Here is a 24,025-nt window from a genome sequence, read left to right on the forward strand (position 1 = left end):
GGGTGGGTCCGTGAAGCCCCACGTGCTCCTTGTTTCCATGTCCACCGTTTCTCCGCGCGCAGACGCACTGTCATTGGACGCCACACTCGCATCCAGACCAAAGAGACGGCATCACCTCTTCGCGCGTAAAAATCGGACCTCACGGACACACACTCTGGATGCTGGACAGAGATAGGGCACAGGACTCAGGTAGGGGCATGCAAATGAAACTGGTATAGTTAAAGGGCAAAAGCGATGTGAGAAATGCCGGCGGCGAATTTGAACAGAGCCCGCCGCTGTGTTGATCCTCTCCGTCAACAACAGTCCAGCTTCCAGTTCGTATAAAGGCGCTGCTCTGAGGAACCACCGGGACTATGTGAACACCATGCTCGCGGTGAGATGCCTGCTGCTTGCTGCAGTTTGTTCACCGACCTCTGTTACAGGTACGACAATGCTGCCTTTTACCACTCTGACACATTACTTTAGATTTTTTAATTAATGACTCAAGATCAAGTTGTTTTTTATCAGGTATATTAAGCAGAACTGTCATATCTAGAAGGATCACTCTACTGTCGAAATTATTGGGTTAGTGGCGTTCTGGTTTTCTAATTAACTGTCACTGTGGCATAATTTTAAAGGGTGACAATGGATGTCCCTTGATTCACTTTCTCAAGGTTACTCATGCATGTTTGTCAATTAAGGGCATTAGTGAAATGGGAATTCTGGAATAAATTGTCTAAATAATTGCTCAAACTGTCCTAATTCTGGAGCCACAATGGGTAATTTATGTAGATTTTCAGTTATAATGTAAATTACACTGTAATTTTGGTAACCATCTTCAATCCCTGCTGTAACCTATTTAACAACATTTTTATTTGTGGTGTGACGGTAACGTCTATTGAATTCTGTTGAATCCTATCAGCCCTATACACATGCCAGCTCACTGTCCTCCCCGACATGATGTTCTGTCCTCGTCCTTTTGCAGGTCTGAGAGAATGGATCAGTGCAGGGGACAGACTGGGCCCCTCAGAGGAGATAGTCCAACCCAAACGGCTCCTACAGCAAATCCACACAGATGAAGAGCTACTCCACAGGAAATTAGACACACGGGTCAAGAACCACACCTCCACTGAGCTGGTCAGTGAAGTCTATCTTCAATTTCAAAGCCCATTTATTTAAATTAGCATATCCCCATGGATGCACTGATGTTTTACAACTTGTCTGTATTGTTTGATTGTTTTTAATTGTGTATCTTAATTGTTGTTTGTACGGTTTCCTTGAGTGCCCAGAAAGGCGTCTTTAAATAAAATGCATTATTATTTATTTTTTGAAATAATAATAATATTAGTAATAGTCACTATTATTTCCTAAAAATATATTTCCTATAGCAAACAATTTCTAAATTGACCTTGAGTGCTACACTCCACATAAATTGTAAAAACAAACCAATACTGACAAACAAAGTAACCTCTAATCTTACATAATTTATAGAAAATATCTTTTGATCAAACCATCACTGAACACAATTATCATTTGCTGCCTCTCCTATGGCTGATGGCTATACCATGTATAATTAGCCCTATCTTGCAATGTACAGAATCTGATAAAGTAAAGCTTAACAAATATTTAAAAACAACTGATAAACAATAATCAAATAATATATTTTCTTGACCCTAATAGAACAGTTCTGAGAATCTCTTCAAAAAATCTAAGAATCACATCAATGCATTTGTTCTCTCTTTGTTTTAGTGCTCCTATATTGTTCTATAGTATCCCTGAACAGTACGGTACTGTGTGGGTACATTGCAGCATGGGTCAACCCCATCACCTGCTCTGTACCTTGTCCTGCTTTGAATGGCACTAGCTTATGTTTCACACCTCCACCTGCCCTCTCCTGTTACCTCCAGCTCTGTCCGCTGTCTGATTGCGGCAGAGGTTCTGACACTGGACTGACCCTCAGTGCCCTCTGTCCAATGACCTTTAGATGGAGTGTTCCCAGGGCGATGTGTGCAAGTTCTGTTGTAGACACTTTTTTGCAGTGTGGCATAACCTTTGTTTGCATGTACTTAAACCTGAAATACATATCTTAACTTATCTTATTAACATAAAGAGGCTGATAAAATGTAGGTTACTTGGTCGATGCAAATTGCCTTCATTGTTAACAGTAGAAATGTGTGCTTATAGGTGAAAGAAATGGTTCACTCCATTTCAGTCAATTCAGATGCAAAAAAATGGATTCCAGCAACTTGTAGATACAGCTTAAATTCGTTTGGTTATAAGTATTTCCATTGACATTGCGATCCCAGGAGACAGTCCTTGCACAAAACAATCATATACTGAACACAAAAGTCATACTTAAACTTATACAGCATTTTTATTGATGTCTATGTAGCTGGTTGTTATAGATGCAGAAGTAATTGAGCAGACTGCCCTGTGGTGCAAAATAGAGTCTCTGAGTCTTGTCATGTGTTGTAGATGACACTGACCTTGGCTGAAGGTTATGTCTGAATCCTAACACAGTTTTATCACCAAATCCACAGTGTCCAACCCACAGGGGGGAGGTCACGGCAGTGGGACAACCCCTATTATCTGCTGCTCTTATTCTGGTAGCTCCCTGAGAAATGATTTCCCTCTATTGATCATCTGTCAGTCTGACGCCTACTCACACTGCTTGCCATATTTTGTCACATTGTTCACAAGTCGTCTTGACAGTTTTTTCAAAGCATAAAGCGCTTGACAAATTAGTGAGTCATTTGTTTAATTAGACTGTCGGGAACATGCAGACAAAAGAATAACAGCATTGTTAGTCGTCGCAAAACAATACACACAGTGTTTTATGAATAACAAATAAAAAGACAAATTCGAGGGCTACACAATATTGGAAAAATATGTAGAAGTGTTTATACACAACATCATTGCACAATAAAGGCATCCCTATGTAAAACAGTGCACTGAAATTGGCTTTATCTTGACTGTTTCTTGACGACTCCTTTATGTGTCCTCAGCCTGTCCATCTGGCTCAAAGCAGCTTTCTCATTGAGGCATTTGGCACATCGTTTATCCTTGACCTGGACCTAAACCAGTAAGTTCTCAACATCCACACATTTAAGGGTCTTTGTTTTTTTTTATGTTACAATTTACATTGGTATTTAATCTAGATGGGCCTTAATAGTCTATTGAATTAGTGGAAAACATTGCATGACCTGTATGCTATAGCTTTAAAACAGGCATAAAACATGGCGACTTTATACACTGAGGTATATGTTTAACATCTATTCACCACATTTGGGTTTGGTTATAAAACAAACATAGTTGTTGCTTCCTCATCTTGACTTCAACCCAAACCAATATGTTTTAACATTTTATATTCTTTTGTTCCAGTAACCTGCTTTCTACAGAATATGTGGAGCGTCACTTTGATGAGCATGGACAGCCCTCTGAAAACATGGTAGGATCAACATTTCATAAAACTTTTCATTGTTTAGTTTAGTGATCTCTCATTGGTTCCTTGGGATGCTAACGTCACCCTACTTTTATAAACTTATCGCAGCAAATTAAATTGAATTACAAGTTTATTTTTTGATATCCTGTGCAAAGCTTGATAAATGAAACTTAATATTATAGTCAAAAATGGTGTTTGCAAACATGATACCCGAGCTTCCGGAGTCATGCAATTTTTCTCTAAACATCAACTGTATACACACATTAGCCAGTCTCTCCATTGGACTGTGGCTAATTAAGATTGACATCTGTCTTTAGGACTTGACAGTAAAGCAATTAGCTAAACTCACAAAATGGGCCATTATTGTATTACATTACACTGTTACCATTGCTGTCTCTTTTGGACTTACTAAGCTAATCTATCCTACTCAGGTTAATTTTAATAGGTTTTGACAGTGCTTTTATGCGAGCTATTTCAACATTGTGTATGTGTTTTAAAGGGTTTATTTCCCTTGAGTGAAATTGGACCCGATCAATAATCAATAGAAGGTGAGCCTGCCTTTATGCAGTACAGTTTTTAGTCAGAAATTGTGTTATTAAATAGCCCTGGTATCAAGATTAGACAAATTGAGCTTTTGTCAGGGATGGCATCAGGAGTGAAAATGTCTGACTAAATCTTAACATTAATATTATGCTTTTTACTATTCAAGACTGAATGGTAGATTATTTCCTGTGGCACCCCCAGAAGGGTAAAGCCAAAAGGAAAAGAAAAAAAATCATGTCTGTAGTATTACTACCTCCCAACCAACTGTTGCATAGTGACAAATGTGTTATGATGACATTCACCTATGTTTTAATTGACTGATTGCCTTGTGGGTTTGACTTTAAAAGCTAGACAAATACTTATAGATATTGACACAGTGTTCTAGACTATTTCTGGGTCTCCCCTGCTTTTTTGCCAATCTTCCACCCCTAGCATCTTGGTTTTTCTGCCACCCAACCAACCACTACCAGGTTGTCATGGCTACCAGGAGCCTACGGCATTAGCATGGGTCTAGTCCGTCCTGTCGTGAGGGGAATTCAAATCATGTGTATTATAAAAAACAAACTAAGCTAAACTGTCATCTGATAAGTCCAATTAAGTGAAATAAGAATGGTTAAAACATAATACATAAAACCAGCAATGACTGCAAAGTGTGAAGTGATTGAAAGCAATAGTTCAACATTTTGTTGATGTACATTGATGTATTATTAAATTGTTTTGATTAGACAAATTAATCAGAGAATTTCCAAAACTACAGCTCCTGTGATGTTCCCAGTCTACATCCATCCATTTTCTTTTGCTTATCCCGTGCCGGATTGCGGAAGCAGCAGTCTAAACAGGGACTCCCAGACTTCCCTCACCCCAGCCATGTCCTGCAGCATCTCCAGTGGGACCCCAAGGCATTCAGAAGCCAGCCGAGAGACATAGTCCCTCCAACCGGAAATAGGTCTGACTTACTGCCGGCAATGCGAACACAGCTCCTACTCCGGTCATACAGGGACTGGACAGCCTTTAGCAAAGGACCCCGGACCCCATACTCCCGGAGCATCCCCCAAAGACACAGTTGAATGCCTTCTCCACATCCACAAACACATGTGGACTGATTGAGCAAACTCCCATGAGCCCTCGAGGACCCAATGGAGAGTATAGAGCTGGTCCAGTGTTCCGCAACCGGGATGACCACCACATCTCTTCCTGGATCCGAGGTTTGACCATTTGTCAGATTCTCCTCTCCAATACCCTGGAATAGACTTTACTGGGAAGGTTGAGGAGTGTGATTCCTCTGTAATTGGAATACACCATCCGGTCCCCCTTCTTAAACAGAGGGACCACCCCACTCTGCCAGTCCAGCAGTATTTCCCCAACTGCCATGCGATGTTGCAGAGACGTGCCAGCCAAGACAGCCCCACAACATCCAGAGACGTAAGGCGTTCAGGACGGATCTCATCCACCCTCGGAGACTTCCCACCAAGGAGCTTGCAAACCACCTCGGTGACTTCAGCCAGGGTGATGGACGAGTCCGCCTCCGGGTCCCCGGTCTCTGCTTGGAAGACGTGACGGTTGGATTGAGGAGATCCTCAAAGTATTCCTTCCACCATCCGACAACAATCCCAGTCGAGGTCAGCAGCTCTCTGCCTGCACTATCAACAGTGTTGATGAAGCACTGCCTCGCCCTCCTGAGGGACAAACGAGGCGGAGAACATGGCCCACTCGGGATCCATGTCCCCAGCCTCCCCCAGGATCTGGGAGAAGCTCTCCCAGAGATGTGAGTTGAAAACCCCTGTGACAGAGGGCTCCGCCAGATGTTCCCAACAGACCCTCACAGTATGCTTGGGCCTGCCAGGTCTGTCTGGCTTCATCGTCCGCCAGCGGATCCAACTCACCACCAGGTGGTGATTGGTTGACAGCTCTGCCCCTCTCTTCACCCGAGTGTCCAAGACACGCAGCCGAAGGTCAGATGACACAACAACAACGACCATCAACCTCAGACCTAGGGTGTCCTGGTGCCACGAGCACTGATGGACACCCTTGTGCTCGAACATGGTGCTTATTATGGACAAACTGTGGCTAGCACAAAGGTCCAATAACAAAACACCACCTGGGTTCAGATCAGGGAGGCCATTCTTCCCGATCACGCCCAGCCCCTCTCAAGGGGTAGGGTTCCAGAACACAAATTGTGCGTGGAGGTGAGGCCGACTATATCTAGTCAGTAACACTGAACCTCCTGCACAAGCTCAGGCTCCTTCCCCCCCAGCGAGATGACATTCCATATCCCCAGAACCAGTCTCCATGTCCGGAGATCCGGTCGTCAACTGCTGCCCAGATCTCTCTGCACCGGCCCCTCGCGGATCCTCCTGCAGATAGTGGGTCCTTCGGAGAATGGCCCCGTGTTGCTCTTTCGGACTGTGCCCGACGGGCCCCATGGGGAAAGGCCTGGCCACCAGATGCTTGCTGTCAAGCGCCCATGCCAAGCCTGGCTTCCAGGATGGGGCCCTGGTAACACCAGTTCAGGCAAAGTAATGGGCCTTGCTGTGGTACTCATCATGAAAGACGTTTGAACCGCTCTTGGTCTGACCTGTCCCTGGTGACCCTACCAGGGCCATGAAGCCCCCGACAACATAACTCCCAGGATCATTCAGGTGCTCAAACCCCTCCACCATGTTAAAATGGCGGTTCAAGGAGGGGGTCCCAGTCTACAGCGGCCAGTATTTATCAAAGCAGGACATGTGAATCTGATGGAAACTGTGAATTTTTAACACAAACAATAGTGGCCTCAATGTTGATCCCTGGGGAACTCCACCTGTTAATTGTGCTTTGGCAATGGACATTATTACACAAATGTTCCCCCAGGTTTATTGGCCAGCCTTATTTATAGAGTTAGTGGTCACTTTGTTGGCCTTTTAAACTTTAATCAATAAGTAATAAATTATGTAATTCAAAAACTAATGAAAGTACACCAAGTAATATTATTAGTACTAATTAACAATCCCTTTAACCACAACATCTTTAGAGATATAGTTGGTTTTCTTAATGTCATGCAAGAGCCCAGTTTGCACAGCCCCTCCCCCGGTGCCACTATTTCCATCTTGATTTTATTTAGTTTCATTGAAGTGCCAGTAAATTCCTGTTGCTTTGTGTGTCACTTCTTTATTGGTCCCTGTGGATTAATGTCCCATTGAGCTGCTTTGGATTAGATCTCAATGACTCACAACAAAAAGTGAAATTAAATTAGGGGTAGGGAAAGGATGAAATTGAAAAGCAGCTCTCATATGTCTATATGTCATTGCACGGAATGAGACTATTTCATTTGACTGGTGAAGAAAATTAGCTCTGTATCTCAAAGTGGACTTGATTTTGCAAGACTGCGATTGAATATTTTGACATGATATAACAAACAGGGAACATGTATTTGCCAAACTTTTCTTTGACATTTGGGACTGTTTCCTGGACAGTCCCACAGTATGGTATAAAAAAAACCAAAAAAACCTAACATTTATTATATTTTATTAAATTACTGGTGCCTTCTGTTGCTCAAAAATAGATTGAAAAGCATACATTTGTTTTCAATGCATCAATATTAGTTACTTTTGGGAAACCACAAGCATTAAAAAAAAATATTTATTTTAAAAATAATTTAGAATTAACTTGTGACCTAAATTGACTGGCGGCCCAAATTGCGGTCTATTAGTTGACAACTCCAAAGGCTCATAAACCAGTGTGTTTAGTATACTTTTAAATTTTATTATATTCAATATACCCCTACTGCTCTTAAAGTCCAATTTAATCTCAAATACAAATACAACACAACCCCAAGCATTTGATATCCAGTGTCACATACTTCTAACCTGCCATTATCCACTATAATTTTAAAATTACCTTTATTTCAAAGTCATCATTTCTAAAGGATATGTACAGTTTATATCTCTTTCCAGTGCATTCAGTAACCTCTTAGCCTGTCTGTGTCTGCTGTGTCAGGCAATTTGATTTCCTCCATTTAGCTCTGTAATACTACCTTTTATTTATTTATTATTGTACCAGAGCTAAGTGCTGGACCAAGCCTTACACTTGTATGAATGTTCAAAATCATTTAGTTCTCACCTTATATGGTCCAAATCCAAATTGCTTAAATGTTTTAAAATGGGAAACACTGACAAATTTCTTCATAATGATGATAGTATATAGATACTTAATAATTTAATGTAATAATATAATAGTGTTGGACACATGCCCATTGGAGGGAGCTGGCATAGTCCAATTTCAGTTATTAAGTTACTACTGCTGCCACTACTAATACTACTGCTGTTACCATGAACCCCAACATGCGACTACTATTACCATTCCCATTCCTTCTTCTTTTACTGCTACTTGGCTCGACTACTATGTTTTTTTTTTTCAGTGCTTCTTAATTTTTCTCATTTAAATCTAGAAAAAACATAAACTAACCCTAAGTCATTAGTTTTATTTTTATTTAGTAACTTTCTTTAGGTTTTATACACACCAAATATCTTGTAGGGAATTCAGTCTATATTGTGCAATTTATTGGCAAGCTAAAGTGTCCTAAAGCAATAACCTGGCAGTGGACATCACTAAAGTGCAGCTGTGTAAACCAGGAGTAAAAGCTGTCCAGGCAGAAAGAATAGACTTTTTTTCCTTCGCTTTCATCCGTGACTGCCTACAGCGGAGTTCGTTTGTAGACAAAGACTTACTGAAGTTCATTACAACAACCTCCACTACAATTTCAATTTCATGTAAGGCATTCCCAGTGGTCTATTTACTTAGTCCTGTTTGATCACTGTAATTATACCTTTAGACAACGTTCATTCATAGTTGGCACTCAATAAAAGCTTGTACGGGCAGATAACAGTGACTTCTCCGATTTTGGTAATGTGATCATTGCTGTGAGAGGCAGCATGGAAGAAGAAACTAGATACAAAACATGATCGTCCATTTGACCATTATGAATAATCAAGTAACATTTTCCGAGGAACAGTAGAGCAAGAGTGAAGCATTGTGGCTCACAGCACACAGATTGGCACAGTCTGTGTGCAAAGCGTAGAAACTAGGTGTAATTATCAGCAAATTGTATCAAATCTTTTTTTAGTGCCACATATGTCACCTGCTCTTATCCACACACATGCACAAACATAATCAGAAATATGTTGTGTTATGATAATGTGCTTGTGTCTATGGAGAAGTTATTGCTTTGATGGAATGTTCCACAGTATGTCATTAAACATGTTTACCTAACATTTATTTCATAATTGGTATTTTATTGCTAAAAATACCTAGGAAAATATCCTTACTGTAACGTTTCAGTTTAATGCCATACTGTGGAACATTCCAGGCAAAGTATTTACATCTCCATGACGGAAAACTTACTTAGTGTAACTTTAATTTAATTTGAATATGATTTCTTGCCATTCAGTTCAATTTTGTTTTCTTTTTCATCTTGTTTGCTTTTAAATGTAACCTCAAGTTGAATTATATTATAGTTTTGTTTAACGGCAGTAAATTGATTTGAGTATGTGTGCTGTTTTAAATGAACTAATAATTCAAATGAGCATTGCACTGTCACCGAGCACTCGCACAATCTCACACACATTTTGTACATTTGAAGCTAAATGCTAACAAGGTGTAGTTTTTCCCTGGGCTAAAATATACAGCAGACACTTGACCCAAATGTCAAGTACTGGTTTACTGTCTTTTACTGTAAAGAGTTTCAAATGTATGTGTCCAATTTGTTCAACCGCAGGGAGGAGAGCACTGCTACTACCATGGTCGAGTCCGAGGGGTCAAAGGGTCATGGGCTGCTCTGTCCACCTGCCATGGCCTACAGTAAGTACAATGCAATTAGTGTGTAGGCATTGAATATCTTTTGTATCTCTCACAACTTGTGGTCTGTCTTCACGTTGTGACCTCTGTACCATTTTATTGACTACTTCACGATCACTACTCTGCACATGTCCTTTCTTTGCATTTCATTTAAGTTGTTTATTAATTTGAAACTATTTTGCATGTATAATTTTCTAATGAGGGAGAAGTAAGTGTACATCTTCATGTTAAAGATGCTATGTAAGCATCCCATGAGATTTTATAACTTTTAATGGAATGTTCCACAGTATGGCATTATTTATTCTGTTACAGGTGTTTTTATTGGTCAAAAATACATTGAAATACATGACTGCTTCTCCACAAATCAGGGCTACCTCTCCACAAATCTTACCTGTAACTTGACCTGGTGAAACCTGCTTGTTTCCATGGAGATAGAAAAGCTCAAAGACATGCAGTGCTGTGAAAAAGTAGTTGCCCCCTTACCGATTTTGTACTTTTTCTGCACCTTTATCACTATTATCCATTTCAGATCAAGCAAACTTAAATATTAGAAAAGATAACACACAAGTAAACACAAAATGCAGTTTTAAGTGTCGATTTTATTGATTAAGGGGGAGAAAAACATCTGAACCTACATTGCCCTAATAACTGGTTGAACCACCCTTAGCAGCAACAACTGCAGTCAAGTCAAGTTGGTGATTACTGGCAAGGAGTCTTTCACATTGCTGTGGAGGAATTTTGGTTCATTTGCAGAATTGTTTTAAATCAGCCACAATGGAGTGTTTCCGAGCATGAACCGCTCTTTTAAGGTCATGGCATAGCATCTCTATTGGGTTCAGGTCTGGACTTTGACTAGGCCACTCCAAAACTCTCATTTCATTTTTTTAAGCCATTCAGAAGTGAACTTGCTGGTGTGCTTTGGATCATTGTCCTGCTGCAGAACCCAAATGTGCTTCAGCTTTAGGTCATGAACTGATGGCCGGAAATTCTCCTTCAGGATTTTTGATAGTGAGCAGAGTTCATGGTTCTTTCAATCACAGTAAGTTGTCCAGGTCCTGAATCAGCAAAGCAGCCCCAACCATGACACTACCACCACCATGTTTCACTGTTGCCATGATGTTCTTTTTATCAAATGCTGTGTTTATTTTACACCAGATGTAATGGGATGCACTTCTTCCAAAAGTTCAGCTTTTGTTTCATCAGTCCACAGAATATTTTTCCAAAAGATTTGGGGATCATCAAGATGATTTTTGGCAAAAGTGAGACGAGCCTTTATGTTCTTTTTTATCAGCAGTGGCTTTCGCATTGGAACTCTGCCATGCCTGCCATTTTTGCCTTGTCTCTTTCTTATGGTTGAGTCATGAACACTGGCCTTTACTGAGGCCTGCAGTTGTTTAGATGTTGTTCTGGGTTCCTTTGTGACTTCTTGGATCAGTTGTCACTGTCACTCTTGGGGTAATTTTTGTAGACCGGCCTCTCCTGCGAAGGTTTACCACTGTACCATGCTTTCTCCATTTGTGGATAATGGCTCTCATCGTGGTTTGCTGGAGTCCCAAAGATTTAGAAATGGCTTTGTCAGGTGGGTTCTATTTAAGTGATCTCTTGATCTGAAAGGTCTGGCAGCAATCAGGCCTGGGTGTGGCTATGAAACTGAAGTCAACTTTCCACAGTAATATGATTACTCACAGTTACCTCATCATTTAACAAGGGGGGCAATTACTTTTTCACACATCATGTAGGTTTGGATAGTATTTTTCTCTTAACAAATAAAATAATCACAGAAAAACTGTGTTTTATTTACTTGGGTTATCTTTGTTTAATATTTAAATTTGTTTGATGATCTGAAACAGTTAAAAGTGACCTCCAATTTCCCTCTGCTCATTATCTAAAGTGTGGGTTGCATTATAGAAAAATCAAGATCTATCTTTATGTTTCAGCAGACTCATATGTTTTTATACTGTGATAATTTTCTTTAACTGTTATTTATTTTTCCAGGGGTATGTTCTCCGATGGGAACTTCTCATATGGGATTGAACCTGTCAGCAGTGGAGAGGTGAGCCAGGATCAGTAGTAAACAGCCACATATTGTTTTTGGCTTCAGACCAAGAAACCGTAATGTGAAATGCATCCTGGGAAAACAAACTGTCTAAAAGGTTGACTATATATCAGGTAATCCTCTTTTATTCTATAGGTCAGGTTATTGCACTGGTGCAGGGCCAGTGGTACGTGGTTTAGTCAAACTTTGTTAAAATCCATATGTAGCACCAAAATACCATTGCTTTAGTCTTGTTTCAGTGCTGGTTAGTTCTAGGTTAAGTTTAGCTTCAGTTTTAACTTAATCCCGGTGGACTCTCAGTTTTGGGATAGTACTAATCTTGGTCTGTTTATAATAGTCCCTTATATAGCCCTTATTTATCATAATGCAATGTCATTATCAGTCCCTTAACACCACTTTAGTTCAGGTTGAATCAAGTAATCAAGAGCAATCTCAACTTTTTTGTATTTTCTCCAACAGATTTTACAAGTTTATTTTTGTGCATTTTATACATTACTGTTGCATTACTGTAATTACCCTAATGTGGGACTAGTAAATTTTATAATATCTTACATCTGAGTTAGCGAGATTTAGGCTTTAGTCTGGCACTGCCAAAGGGCCAGCGGTGAAGGCATGCAGCTCAGTTACATAGGCGGTAGCCGTGGGTCGATATCTTTGCAGCTGGCCTCCCTGTTCTCGGGATGGGTCATTTTCATAAAGTATTCATCTGCATCTCAAGTTAGCGCAGTGTCCAGACCTGTTATAGCCGTTATGACAGAGCAGAGTGATTGATTAATTATGTATTGGGCACTTTCCTCACAATGATCAGCTTTACCACAACGGAGCTAATGTAGGGGTGACTAGATACTCAGGTAATTTACTTAAGTAGATTTCAGAAAAAAGAAAAAAAAAGACAAGAGTTTCATGAAATTATATGTATATACTATATAGAGTTTGACCATACCATTCATCCTGCTGTCCAAAATATGGTACATGTTGCAGCTATCCCAAATTTGGAGAATTCTGACGGGAAATGGATCCAGCATAAACAAATGACTGCAAATGATATACTGTGATGATACTAGAAAGAAATTCTTTTTGTGGAAAAATTGGGATTATTGCACTTTCAGACTTTCAGTTCAAATAATACTGCACTTTCTGTGATAGCAAAGTATCTAGAACAAAACAATAGCAGCAGTAATAACAGTATTCATGATGACAATATTTTAATATTTCACAGGTAAATATAGTTGTAGAAGCAGCAACAGCAGCAGACTTACAATGGTAGCAATAATAGATTATTTTTAAATTTAAATGAAATCTAAGATTAATTTTAATCTCCTAATGTATCTTTTCATCTGTAAACATATTTTAAATTGAGGCTATTTCAGTTTATGGACAAATTTGCGTGTGTTAAATGTGTAAATGTCACAGTGAGTCACCAGTCAGTGTGACCTGAGCTACAATCTGCTCAGTGCTACAGCTGCAGAGCTTTGAGATTTTATCTGGAGATTTATTTATTTTTTGCTTTTTGACTTTTCAGGACCACATTGTGTGTCGTCTTCCAGACATCAACTTCTTCCCACCTCCTTGTCCTGGTGAGGTTATGTGGTTAATCCACATATATTTGTCTCTCTGAATAGTAGATGTTTAAAATACTGCTTTGAGTGCAATTGGATTCTTATCTTGTATCATTTATTGGTCATATCATATTATACTTAGCTATCCTTTTTAATGACGTGGAAAAACTGGATTGATTTCAGGCCTGTTTCATATTCATATCGATAACTTATTGATGTTGGTGGGTCATGTGTGATCTTTGCTTTGTCATTGTAAGGTTGTGCAATAGTCTCATACAGGACGCTGAAAGTCACGTCAGGAAAAAAACTGTTTGATTCGAGGTGCAGCACAACATATCTAATAGGGCCGCAGTGAAAAGATTTGAACTAAATCCTTTGAAACATTTTGTAAAGACAGCCACAAAAGATGTACTATGTAACTTTTTCTGGTGGAGTGAATGTTCAAGACAAACACGTAACTACACCACAACTGTGGAAAGACAAGCTCTCTTGCAGGAAAAATGTAGGTTTTACAACTTGACTGGTGGCATCACCTGCCTACTTCCGTGGTAATATGTTTAATGCCATACTGCTGAACATTCTAGGTAAAGTCATAACTTCCACATGAAGAAAAGCAGGTGACAAACTCTTCACCAGAAGAGTTGCACTTTTAATATCTGGGTATCGGTTTTATTATTTTATTGTATGATATAGTAGTTGATGGGTATGATTTGGAATATTTGATATTTCTAACCATTCTCTCATGCCTAGTTACCAGAAACCCCACACTAATTTAACCTAATTATCTTATGTCTTAACATGTAGGTCACGTTCACCACTGTCCCCTATTGCCCTTTAGACACACTACATCCCTCCTTGCTCGTCCTTGACACATCTTGGTCTCCCTTCTGGCTCACTCTCTGAAGGTTTAGTTTGGCTGTCCTTCACTGCCTCTCTAAATGGCTAAATATCTCAATTGACTCCATCTCCTTTGTGTCCCTCTGCCCTACCCATCCTTCCTGTTATCCAATCCTCTCTCAGCCCATTACACTTACCTCCGCTGGCTGCATGATATTGATTTCTCCTCTAGATCAGTGGACTAAAATACATTCATGCACAGTTCTGATGACTAGACACTTTCCCTGTATTATGTGTATTATGTGTGGCAGGATGCATGGACAACACTACAATGGCACCAGAGGGACACATGGACTTCAGTGGAGACATGAGAACTCAGGAGAAGGAGAAGCCAGCCCTAACAGACAGTCTGAGGAGGTTGAAAAGGCAGCTCAGTTCTTTGCCGGTACATGCACACAGCTCTTTGGTCTATACGCTCACAGATGGTGCGTTGGGACATGTCGGGCACATTTCATAAAGTGTCACCGCCTTAAAAACATTTTAGGTCAGATCTGGCAGCTCAGTTTTATACAGCAATTAGATGGATTTTATGAGGAACATTAAAATTACATAGATAAGTAAATGCTAAATGAGTATTGAAACTGAAATAGAAAATAATACAAGTTAAATCATACATGAATTATGAATTATGTTGCTATTGATATGTGATAGATATATATTTACCTTAAAGCAATACGTATATAGCAGAGAGTCTCCAAAGTGCTGCACTGGTTTAGTCTCTAAATTTGAGCTCTAATTTTGGTGTTCTTTATATGAAATGGTGAATGCACCCTAGTTACCAAAATGGCTTCAATGAGTAATATGCATCAGTTGTATTCCCTAGTTTATGATTTATATATTTATAAAAAAAAAAAATGTTATTAATTGTATATTTATGTTACTGGGCCATTTGACAACATTAGTTCTATATTCCAATCCCAATAGTGGATCTACACTAAACTTTGATCCAGTAAAAATCTCTGATCTTGCCTTTGAATATAACTAAATCTTAATAACATGCCTCAATAACCTAAAGTACATAAATTGTTATAAAGTGTCAGTTGAATTACAATGTTGCTCTAAACACTCTCTTCCTTGGCCTTGACTTGTTGTGGTTTGAAGGACACAGACTTAAGTTTCACTGCATCAGCACGTGTTAGCGCTGCTGGATGTGAGTAATAGCTTCGCCCGCTGCTGCTCCCAACCTGTTGTTTATCTCTGAAGGTTATGATGACAGAGACTCATGTGCGCCCTCCACAGGTGAGAAGAGGCCAGCGCACTGTGCAAACCGAAACCAAGTACATAGAACTGATGGTGGTCAACGATCATGAGCTGGTACATTCATTTTAATGGTCTAATCAAAGCAAAAAGTGTCATTATTGTCTTGATTTTATTATTTTCTTTTTTTTTTAGTTTGTGCAGTTGCGGCGGTCAACCACCCACACCAAGAACTTTGCCAAAGCAGTGGTGAACATGGCGGATGCGGTAAGACCAAAATCTCTTATTAAAATCTCTTGTAAACCATCCAGCCATTTTCTTCCACTTATCCAGGGCCGGGTCGCAGGGGCAGCAGACTAAGCAGGGACTCCCAGACTTCCCTCACCCCAGACACGTCTTGTAAACAATTAATTCTTAAATAGGTAGACATAGTAGCTCAGTTTCTTGAGCTTACATACATTAACTGAAAAAGTAAAAATGTTGTTAATCTTTAAAAATAGTGAATGGTTTGTTGTTGTGTCCTTGGGTAAGGCACTTCTGTAATCTTTTATGTGTTGGTCAGTGACTTGGTTTTTGGGCATTATTAAATCTGAAATCTCCTATGTAAAATATTGTTGGCATTAAATCTGAAGGTTCAAAGTTTTTTTTTTTTCCAGTCATGGTTTGTATCCGGTTGTCATAGTAAGGGCATCTGGCACACATTTGGTAATGTGAAATGGGGGTAAAGAATGAGGAGAGGCATTCAGTAAATTGTCTAAGCCAGGCATCTATCTCAAAGTCTAACATTTTTGATACAACCAATCCTTAGGCCACTGTACAGCACCTTTGTACCAATGTATGTAGAAGTTTATGGTCCCAATGAATCTGATGTAACAGCCGCTCATCTAACAAAGCAGAGACATGCAGGTTACTATGACAACCAATTACAGGTTGTATCTACCTCTCTGTTTCTCTATGGCTTTCCCAGAGCTGACCAGAAATACAGATGGACATATGTATGAATAATTTACGGTAGTAATACTGTTATAATGTAATACTGTTTTTATTTTATGAGACTGTAACCTATTGTTTTTAAGCAATTAATATAGTTTGCCATGGTTTTGGAGGAATATAGCGTTGAAAATGTTTACTGTATAGTCACACTTGGTGGTTTTAGATATATGGGCGTTGTTGCCACCTTTGAACATCCGTTAGTCAGGCCCAAGGATGGCAGCTATGCGCGGCTAGTAATGAAAATGTATTCCACCATTCTGTGGTTGATTAACTCTACATTGTGAGGCACTGTTTTTTTACTCAGCTACGTCCCCATTTTGTTCTTACATGTCTGCTTTGATTTCCACAGATCTACAAGGAGCAGCTGAACACGCGCATCGTCCTGGTAGCCATGGAGACCTGGTCATCTGAAAACAAGGTGGCAGTGGGTGACGATCCTCTGCTCACGCTGAGGGACTTTATGAAGTACAGGAGAGAGAGCATCCGGGAGCGCTGCGACACTGTACATCTCTTCTCGTGGGTCACAACTCACTACACATTATTTATAACTAATTATTTATAGGTTTTGTTTTACTCAAAATATGGGTGTTGTTTTTGTAGTGGGAGGACATTCATGAGCAGCAGAAGTGAAGCAGCATACATTGGGGGGATCTGCTCTCTGACCAGAGGAGGCGCAATCAACGAGGTGAGAAATGTTAAATACTTTCAGAGTTTAGTTAAAATGCAGCACTAAAGTAAGGCCCCAATTTCACTTTTCTTAAGTTAAAAGCCTTTCCTAAAACTTTAAACATTATACATTATTACCTTTTTGTATTAGTAAAGTAATTTGTCTTTTTCACTTGCCTGATCATTAAGTTAAAACTAGGCAAATCTACCCACTTGCACATTCATTTCAAGTTTCAAATTGTATTGTATGTATCTATTGAATGAATGGGCAAAGTCCTCTAAAGGTTCTTCAAACCAATGCATGTGACTGAAGTTCATAAATAGAATAACCCCGTGAATCATTATTACTTAATAACCAATATGTCAACCTGCTGCTATTGCTACTGTTTGGACATTGTTTTGGTTGCAGTAGTCCTGTCCTCCTCACATGGCTCTTCCTTGTGTTTCCTCAGTATGGCAGTGTGGGTCCCATGGCCATCACACTGTGTCAAAGTCTGGGACAGAACATTGGGATGTACAGGAACAAGGAACGGGCTGCTGCAAGTGAGAACTCATCCAGCTACAGTCTATGTTGTGCATTTGTAGCTCCCTCTTGTGGATAGAACTAGCAGTGCAGAACAATGTGCATACTTCTTGTGGGTGTTTTAGGTGACTGCAGGTGTCCAGACCCATGGCTTGGCTGTATCATGGAGGATACAGGGTATGACCTTGATCAATAATAGAGTCGCCAAAGATTGGATTCAGTTTAATAAATATTAAATATCCATTGCAGTTACTATTTGCCAAGGAAGTTTTCCCGCTGCAGTATAGATGAGTATTTGCGCTTCCTTCAACTGGGAGGAGGCAGCTGCCTCTTCAACAAACCAACCAAGGTCAGTGGTGTTTACATTTATGTTTACTGAAATTGAATTGTGCCATTTTTAGAGTTGAGTTGAGTAGAGTTTTTACGTAAATCTAAAGGTATCTTTTTTGTTATTTTTCCTTTATGAGGTGACTGTAAACATTTTGTCTGGGGGGTATGAATAATTTAGTATTTAGTTGAACTTTTTAACAACTTTTGCCCACTTCAGTTTTCTTTTGTAATGAACCTACTTGGATGACTGAGGGATTACACAGACATATTTAACTGTATGTTCTGTCAAAGTGGTAGTAAATGTTTTTCTGTTGCAGCTGTTGGATCCCACTGAGTGTGGTAATGGTTATGTGGAGCCAGGTGAGGAGTGTGACTGCGGCTCATTACTAGTGAGTATAACATAAAAGTTGAGTATTTCAGATTCAAAGCATTATTACAGTCTAAACATATGCGCATGGCTGCTGTGTAGGAATGTGCTCGAAGTGGGGCCAACTGTTGTAAAAAGTGCACTCTTACCCATAATGCAATGTGCAGCAATGGGCTCTGCTGCAGAGACTGTAAGGTAAGATTATTGAGAATCAAATATCCATCGTACCAAGTAGAACTTTTTCTTTAACTGAATCTGATCTTGACAGTATGAGCTGCGAGGAGTGACATGTCGAGATGCCGTTAACGACTGTGACATCCCCGAGACCTGCACCGGAGACTCCAGTCAGGTGAGCTGCTGTGCGCCCCATAGTGCCCATTAAGATTATGCTCTTTAATACAAGCATCATGGACTTGTTATTACTTTGCCTGGAATGCCACAGTACGGCATAAGCTGATCTTGCATTTATTCAATTACAGGCGTTATTTTGCCAACAAATGCTTGGTTTGGCAGAGTCACCTGCTTGTTTCCATGAGATTGCTAAATTCTATGCCATTCTGTTTAACTTTCCAAGCTAAATAACAAAAGCTCCATTGGCAAAAGAATGTTTCTTACATATATAGTACTTTTCATATTGTACTTATTTGTCTTAATCCTAATCCTAGTGTGTATGAATGTTGGCTACTCTGTGTGCCACTGAATTCCCTCTTGGGGACTAATAAAGTTATTTTAATAGAATTTTACTGCAGTCTGCAAATTTGTCAGTGTTTCTAAATACGTTTCTAAAATTTTATATTAAAATCATTTTAAGTGTCAATTTTTTCTTATAGTGTCCTCATAATGTGCACAAATTGGATGGCTACATGTGCGATGCAGGACAGGTAGGCTCTTGTCCTAATACAGTACAAGTAGTAATTAGACAGCATATTTCACTGTCTTATATACTTCCATGTTTACTCGTCTTTTATTGCCAGGGGCGCTGTTATGGAGGTCGCTGTAAAACCAGGGATGGACAATGCCGAACTCTGTGGGGTTACAGTAAGTCACAAAGTATTTCACTTTACATTGCACATTATTCCCTGGTTTTAGATTTATAAACTTTTCTTCAGACTCTGCAGACCGATTCTGTTATGAAAAACTCAACTCTGAAGGAACAGAACAAGGGAACTGTGGCTATGACTCCAGCGGACGAGGGTGGCTGCCTTGCAATAAACCGTGAGGGCTAAATAATTACTTTTATATCACTATAATTAAGGCTGTTAAAATATCATGATCTATTATTCATCTCACATACTTTTCTTTCAGAGATGTGTTGTGTGGTTTACTGCTGTGCACCAACATGACAGTGAGGCCCAGGTTTGGGGAGCTACAAGGAAAGATCACCAGTTTGACCATCTACCACCAGAGCAGATACCTCGACTGCAGGTCACAAGCCTGTCTGTGTTATAGCATGTGCATAAGTATAAACACATGTTAATCGATAGGTTACTCACTCAAAGGCTCATGGTTTAAAATTAGGGTGTCAAGTTATGAAATTTATGCTGAAGATAAAAATTTAGATTTTTTGGTTAATTTGATTAATATACTTATTTACTTATCTACATGATATTTAGCCCAAAGTGTTCTGTGTAAGCACAACTATACAAGGTAAAAAAGAAATTTCAATAATAATAATACAGGCATAATTATTGTCAGTGCATGGTAAATTAATCCATAAGATAATGATATAGTGAAGTGGAGTGAGTGAATATGCTTACAAAAATAATTAAATTCAATAGATTTTCTGTTTTAAGGTTAATCAAGTTGTTTTGTTTTTTTTTGTTTTTGTTTTTTACATAGAACTGAATTCTATGGAAAGAAAAACAACAAAAGAATTGAATTGAATTTACTTTAATATCAAATTCTACAGCATGACGCCAACCTTCTAATGCCATTTTTTGTCCCCAGGGGTGGTCATGCAGTGCTGGATGATGGGTTAGACCTGGGTTACGTGGAGGATGGGACGCCCTGTGGTCCAAATATGATGTGTTTGGATCGTCGCTGTCATCCGGTGACTACCTTTAACCTCAGCACCTGCCCTGGCTCCTCGCCCTCCCGCATCTGCTCACACCACGGGGTCAGTCAGTAAGAAATTTGGTACCACTTTATAACTAACTATTCTTGGCCTTAAAGCATGAAGAAACATTAAATTCATGATGAACAAATAGTTAATTGATTCAGGCTTAAATCGTCAGTGAGCCTGAATAATTATTTTATTATTTGTTCATTAGGAATCAAGTCTTCATACCTCTCAGTTTTTATGATCTTGCAGTACAAAAAAAGGCTAATCACATTTAAAATTTCTGTAATAAAGATTATATCAATGAGCATATTTCAGTAAAGTCACTGGGGAGGAAAAGTCAACATGAATTTTAAAATACATTGTGTCCTGCATTGTGTTCAGACTTGCAGTAATGAGGTGAAGTGCATTTGCGATCCAGACTACACAGGAAAGGACTGCAGCGTCTTTGACCCTATCCCCATCCCCACACCGCCTGAGGGACCTGAGAAATACAAAGGTGACCTCACTCAAACAATGTCAGAGACTTCATGTGTCACCTCTATACATTACTGTTAGAATGCCATGTAGGACAATGGCAGAAGACATTGTAACGGATGTATTCTATTGGTCTGGGCAGAGTAGATACTAATTTGACTCAAATATGCATATATTACATAAAGGTGCACTTAAAGGTATAAATGCCATACTGTGGAACATTCTAGAAAAAAAGATGTTTGTGCACTGAGTATGACAGACCTTGTATTGGATTTACTTTGTCTTTTATTTCATTTACTTTAATCACAATATACATATTCTGATTGTAACAAATTGGTACTAAAATTGAAATTATTACAAAATTAAATAATTTATCCAAATCTAATACAGAATATAGAAAGTACTAATTGCCGGTAGGTGCACACAAACTCACATTTTTATTGAATATAACTTTTAAAACCATGGTAACAAAGCCTGGAGTAGTACCCATCCATTGTAGTCAAAACAAAGTATTTTAGCTGAAGCAAATCTATTCTGCAAACTGTTCATAGAATTATTATTTATTTAAAAAGTAGCAGTAACAGAGTAATAGATAGATAGTTTTTCATTTGCACCTCTGTATTTCTGTAACATTGGACGAGTCGTTTTCACCCACACTACTTCATGACCGGTGCCTGTGCCTGTGTGTTGTTGCCTCCTTCACTCCTGTAGGTCCCAGTGGTACTAATATCATAATTGGTTCGGTTGCTGGTGCAATTCTGCTGGCAGCGATAATCCTGGGGGGCACTGGCTGGGGATTTAAGTAAGAGCTCTGGCATGCTTCGCTCCTTCTGCGTGTTTCTGTCGCTAACACACTCTGCTTTGGACCATGCTCACAAACATGTTAATTATAATTGTTATATGTTATAATTGCTGCTTTTACACATTTATGGTAATGTCAACTATACTGAATTAGCTTTTAAAATGTCACAGATGTCTATCAGTCTGGAGCAAGGGTGAGTTTTGAGTTAGGAATATACAAATCAATATACAAAGCACTGCATGCCAGAGGACGCAGTTTGAAGGGATATGATCTTACAAAGTTGCTTCTAGTCACATTTTCCTGTTATGATGCCATTTTGAGAACTTTTGACTATTGGAATTTGATATAAGAAACATATTATGAATTAATTGTTTTATTATTTATTTATTTGGTTTATTTAACGGAGATAGTGCACATTAATCAACATTTCTGTAAATGTACCAGAATTAGCCAGATAGAGACTATATTTCATCTGTAGTCCCCAGACAGATGGTAAAATGGTCACGCTGACTAACTTGTAATATCACTTAACACTTTAGGGACATTGTTGATCTTGTGTTAGTCATATAAAATATTAACAGCTTTATCTCAAATCTTAACTACCCTTTGGTCTCCCTATGCAACCCTCAGTCAAGCATCTGTCTACATGACACGGCTTTATTTTGTAGCATACTTCCTGTTGTCCGTTGCCTGCAGCATGTGAGGCTAGACCAGACTAGCCTCAGATTGTTGTCAGCTCTCATCACACCATAGCATCCAATATGGCTGACCAGATTTCACGGCTGCCAGTTTCTTGTAGGATAAGACTCTTTCACTGCATGTCGATTTGCCTGTTTTTGTTGTCCATAAAATGTCATTGTGACTAACTTTTTTCATTTCTCTCCTTGTGCCTGCAATGCCAACAATCCAGAAACATCCGAAGGGGAAGGTATGAGGCTGCTTATTCCTTCTAACCACCAACATCATAGTAATGCCACAACATTCAATAGACACATCTTGTTATATGTTTTTGCATTGGGTTTTCACTTCATTTGATCATATTTGGGAATTCACGTTTTCTTTTTGTTTATACTCAACTTTGTATTTTTGAGTCTTTTTCTGTTGTGTTAAATTTGTATAATTGAATAATAAAATGTTGCTCTTCAATGAGGCTAGTTTCATCTGTGAATTATTCTTATATCACTAACATCTTTTCTCTGGTCTTTCTTCCTCCCTCTCCTCTCTCAGATCTTCTGGCGTTTGAGTGTCTGTCCTGTCTTCCCTGTGTCCAGTCTGATCTGAGGAGACAAAGACGTCTTCCACTTGCTTTGCAAATGGTGAAGATCCCTCAGAACGTTTCTCATTTTTCCTCAGTTTTTCCCTTTTCTTGTCATCTCGACTGTTACTCTGCTTTACCCCTTTAACTGTAGAGGGATGTTCAGAGACTTCCTGTTAAATGCAGTATTTTACTTGTGAAGGCTGTAGTAGTACTGTTCGCATAGTGGATATTGACACAGCATCTAGGTTAGTTTCTATTGTTGGTCTTTAAACTAATAGCCATAGATTGTATTGCAGCTGCTTGGCTTCATGACTTCATAACTTCTACATAATAATATGCATTAACATGAATGTACCGTTCAAACCGCTTTGAGGCAGTTGCCTGTTGTGTCTCTGAGCTGGTACAAAGTTGCACACCTGATGTTGTATCCATTGTATCATATGTAACTCACACAGTGCTGTGCATAGAGCTATGCTCAGCACAGTGCTGTTGTAAATAGTGTAGCATAACTCTGAGCCTCATGAAGTGAGCCACACTAAAAGCACAACTTCAGCCCTTGACAGTAAAACGGTGGTGTTTTTATTTTTACTCTAAACCTGCTGCAGATGTAGGCTGTAATATGAACAGACAGTTAACAGACTATGGCAAACTAAACTTCACTGTTAACATTTGTTTTAAAGGGCTTTTTAAAATCTAGAAATATCAGTCTTTTCTTTCTCTTATTCTTGTGCCAACCTTCCCTAATACTACATTACATTACATCATTAAGGCACAATTTAACTTCAAAATATATGCTTAACTTAAACTGCGACATTATATAATATAGGCCCTTATATTTTTTTTTCTCTTTGGCCTATGATTTCATTGCTCAGATTTTAAGTTATATAGCTCACTGAATATAATCATTTTTAACCTAATTGTATGCATACTATAAGAGCTTTCTGGAACTAACCAGATCAAATGAGCAATAATATTATGTAGACAATGTAATGTATGTAAACATAACCTGCTCAAAGGATGTAGTACTCAGTTACAAAAAAAAGCA

At 39.1% G+C, this 24,025-nt stretch overlaps 1 protein-coding gene across 4 annotated transcripts; it reads left to right on the forward strand.

The window, feature by feature from the left end:
- The first annotated feature begins 91 nt into the window (after positions 1-91).
- Positions 92-23,937, forward strand: adam11 (ADAM metallopeptidase domain 11). Of its 4 annotated transcripts, XM_033984900.2 has the most exons (27): positions 92-422; positions 965-1,116; positions 2,985-3,061; positions 3,361-3,427; positions 9,717-9,799; positions 11,792-11,849; positions 13,375-13,429; positions 14,560-14,693; positions 15,548-15,622; positions 15,701-15,772; positions 16,848-17,014; positions 17,099-17,183; positions 17,617-17,707; positions 17,813-17,864; positions 17,937-18,036; positions 18,335-18,406; positions 18,487-18,579; positions 18,653-18,733; positions 19,215-19,265; positions 19,359-19,422; positions 19,494-19,599; positions 19,690-19,809; positions 20,332-20,500; positions 20,828-20,942; positions 21,632-21,722; positions 22,633-22,650; positions 22,950-23,937. In XM_033984900.2, the coding sequence occupies exons 1-27, from the start codon at positions 365-367 to the stop codon at positions 22,963-22,965; spliced, it is 2,322 nt and encodes a 773-aa protein (XP_033840791.1). In that variant the 5' UTR covers positions 92-364; the 3' UTR covers positions 22,966-23,937. The 4 variants fall into 4 exon arrangements, with proteins under 4 accessions (XP_033840791.1, XP_055085451.1, XP_033840790.1 ...); XM_055229476.1 differs by lacking the exon at positions 21,632-21,722 and having other exon boundaries at positions 22,950-23,564; XM_033984899.2 differs by lacking the exon at positions 22,950-23,937 and having other exon boundaries at positions 22,633-22,745.
- Positions 23,938-24,025: the final 88 nt, after the last annotated feature.

Source organism: Periophthalmus magnuspinnatus, chromosome 19 (genome assembly GCF_009829125.3).
Source record: "Periophthalmus magnuspinnatus isolate fPerMag1 chromosome 19, fPerMag1.2.pri, whole genome shotgun sequence".
Lineage (NCBI taxonomy): Eukaryota > Metazoa > Chordata > Actinopteri > Gobiiformes > Gobiidae > Periophthalmus > Periophthalmus magnuspinnatus.

What these genes read in the sequence shown, in the direction of transcription:
- adam11 (XM_055229476.1), top strand. Translation starts at nt 365, where the DNA reads ATGCTCGCGGTGAGATGCCTGCTGCTTGCTGCAGTTTGTTCACCGACC. An exon ending in GACAGCCCTCTGAAAACATG is followed by an intron (nt 3,428 to 9,716) that starts GTAGGATCAACA and finishes GTTCAACCGCAG; the next exon opens with GGAGGAGAGCACTGCTACTA. An exon ending in TGGCTGCCTTGCAATAAACC is followed by an intron (nt 19,600 to 19,689) that starts GTGAGGGCTAAA and finishes CTTTTCTTTCAG; the next exon opens with AGATGTGTTGTGTGGTTTAC.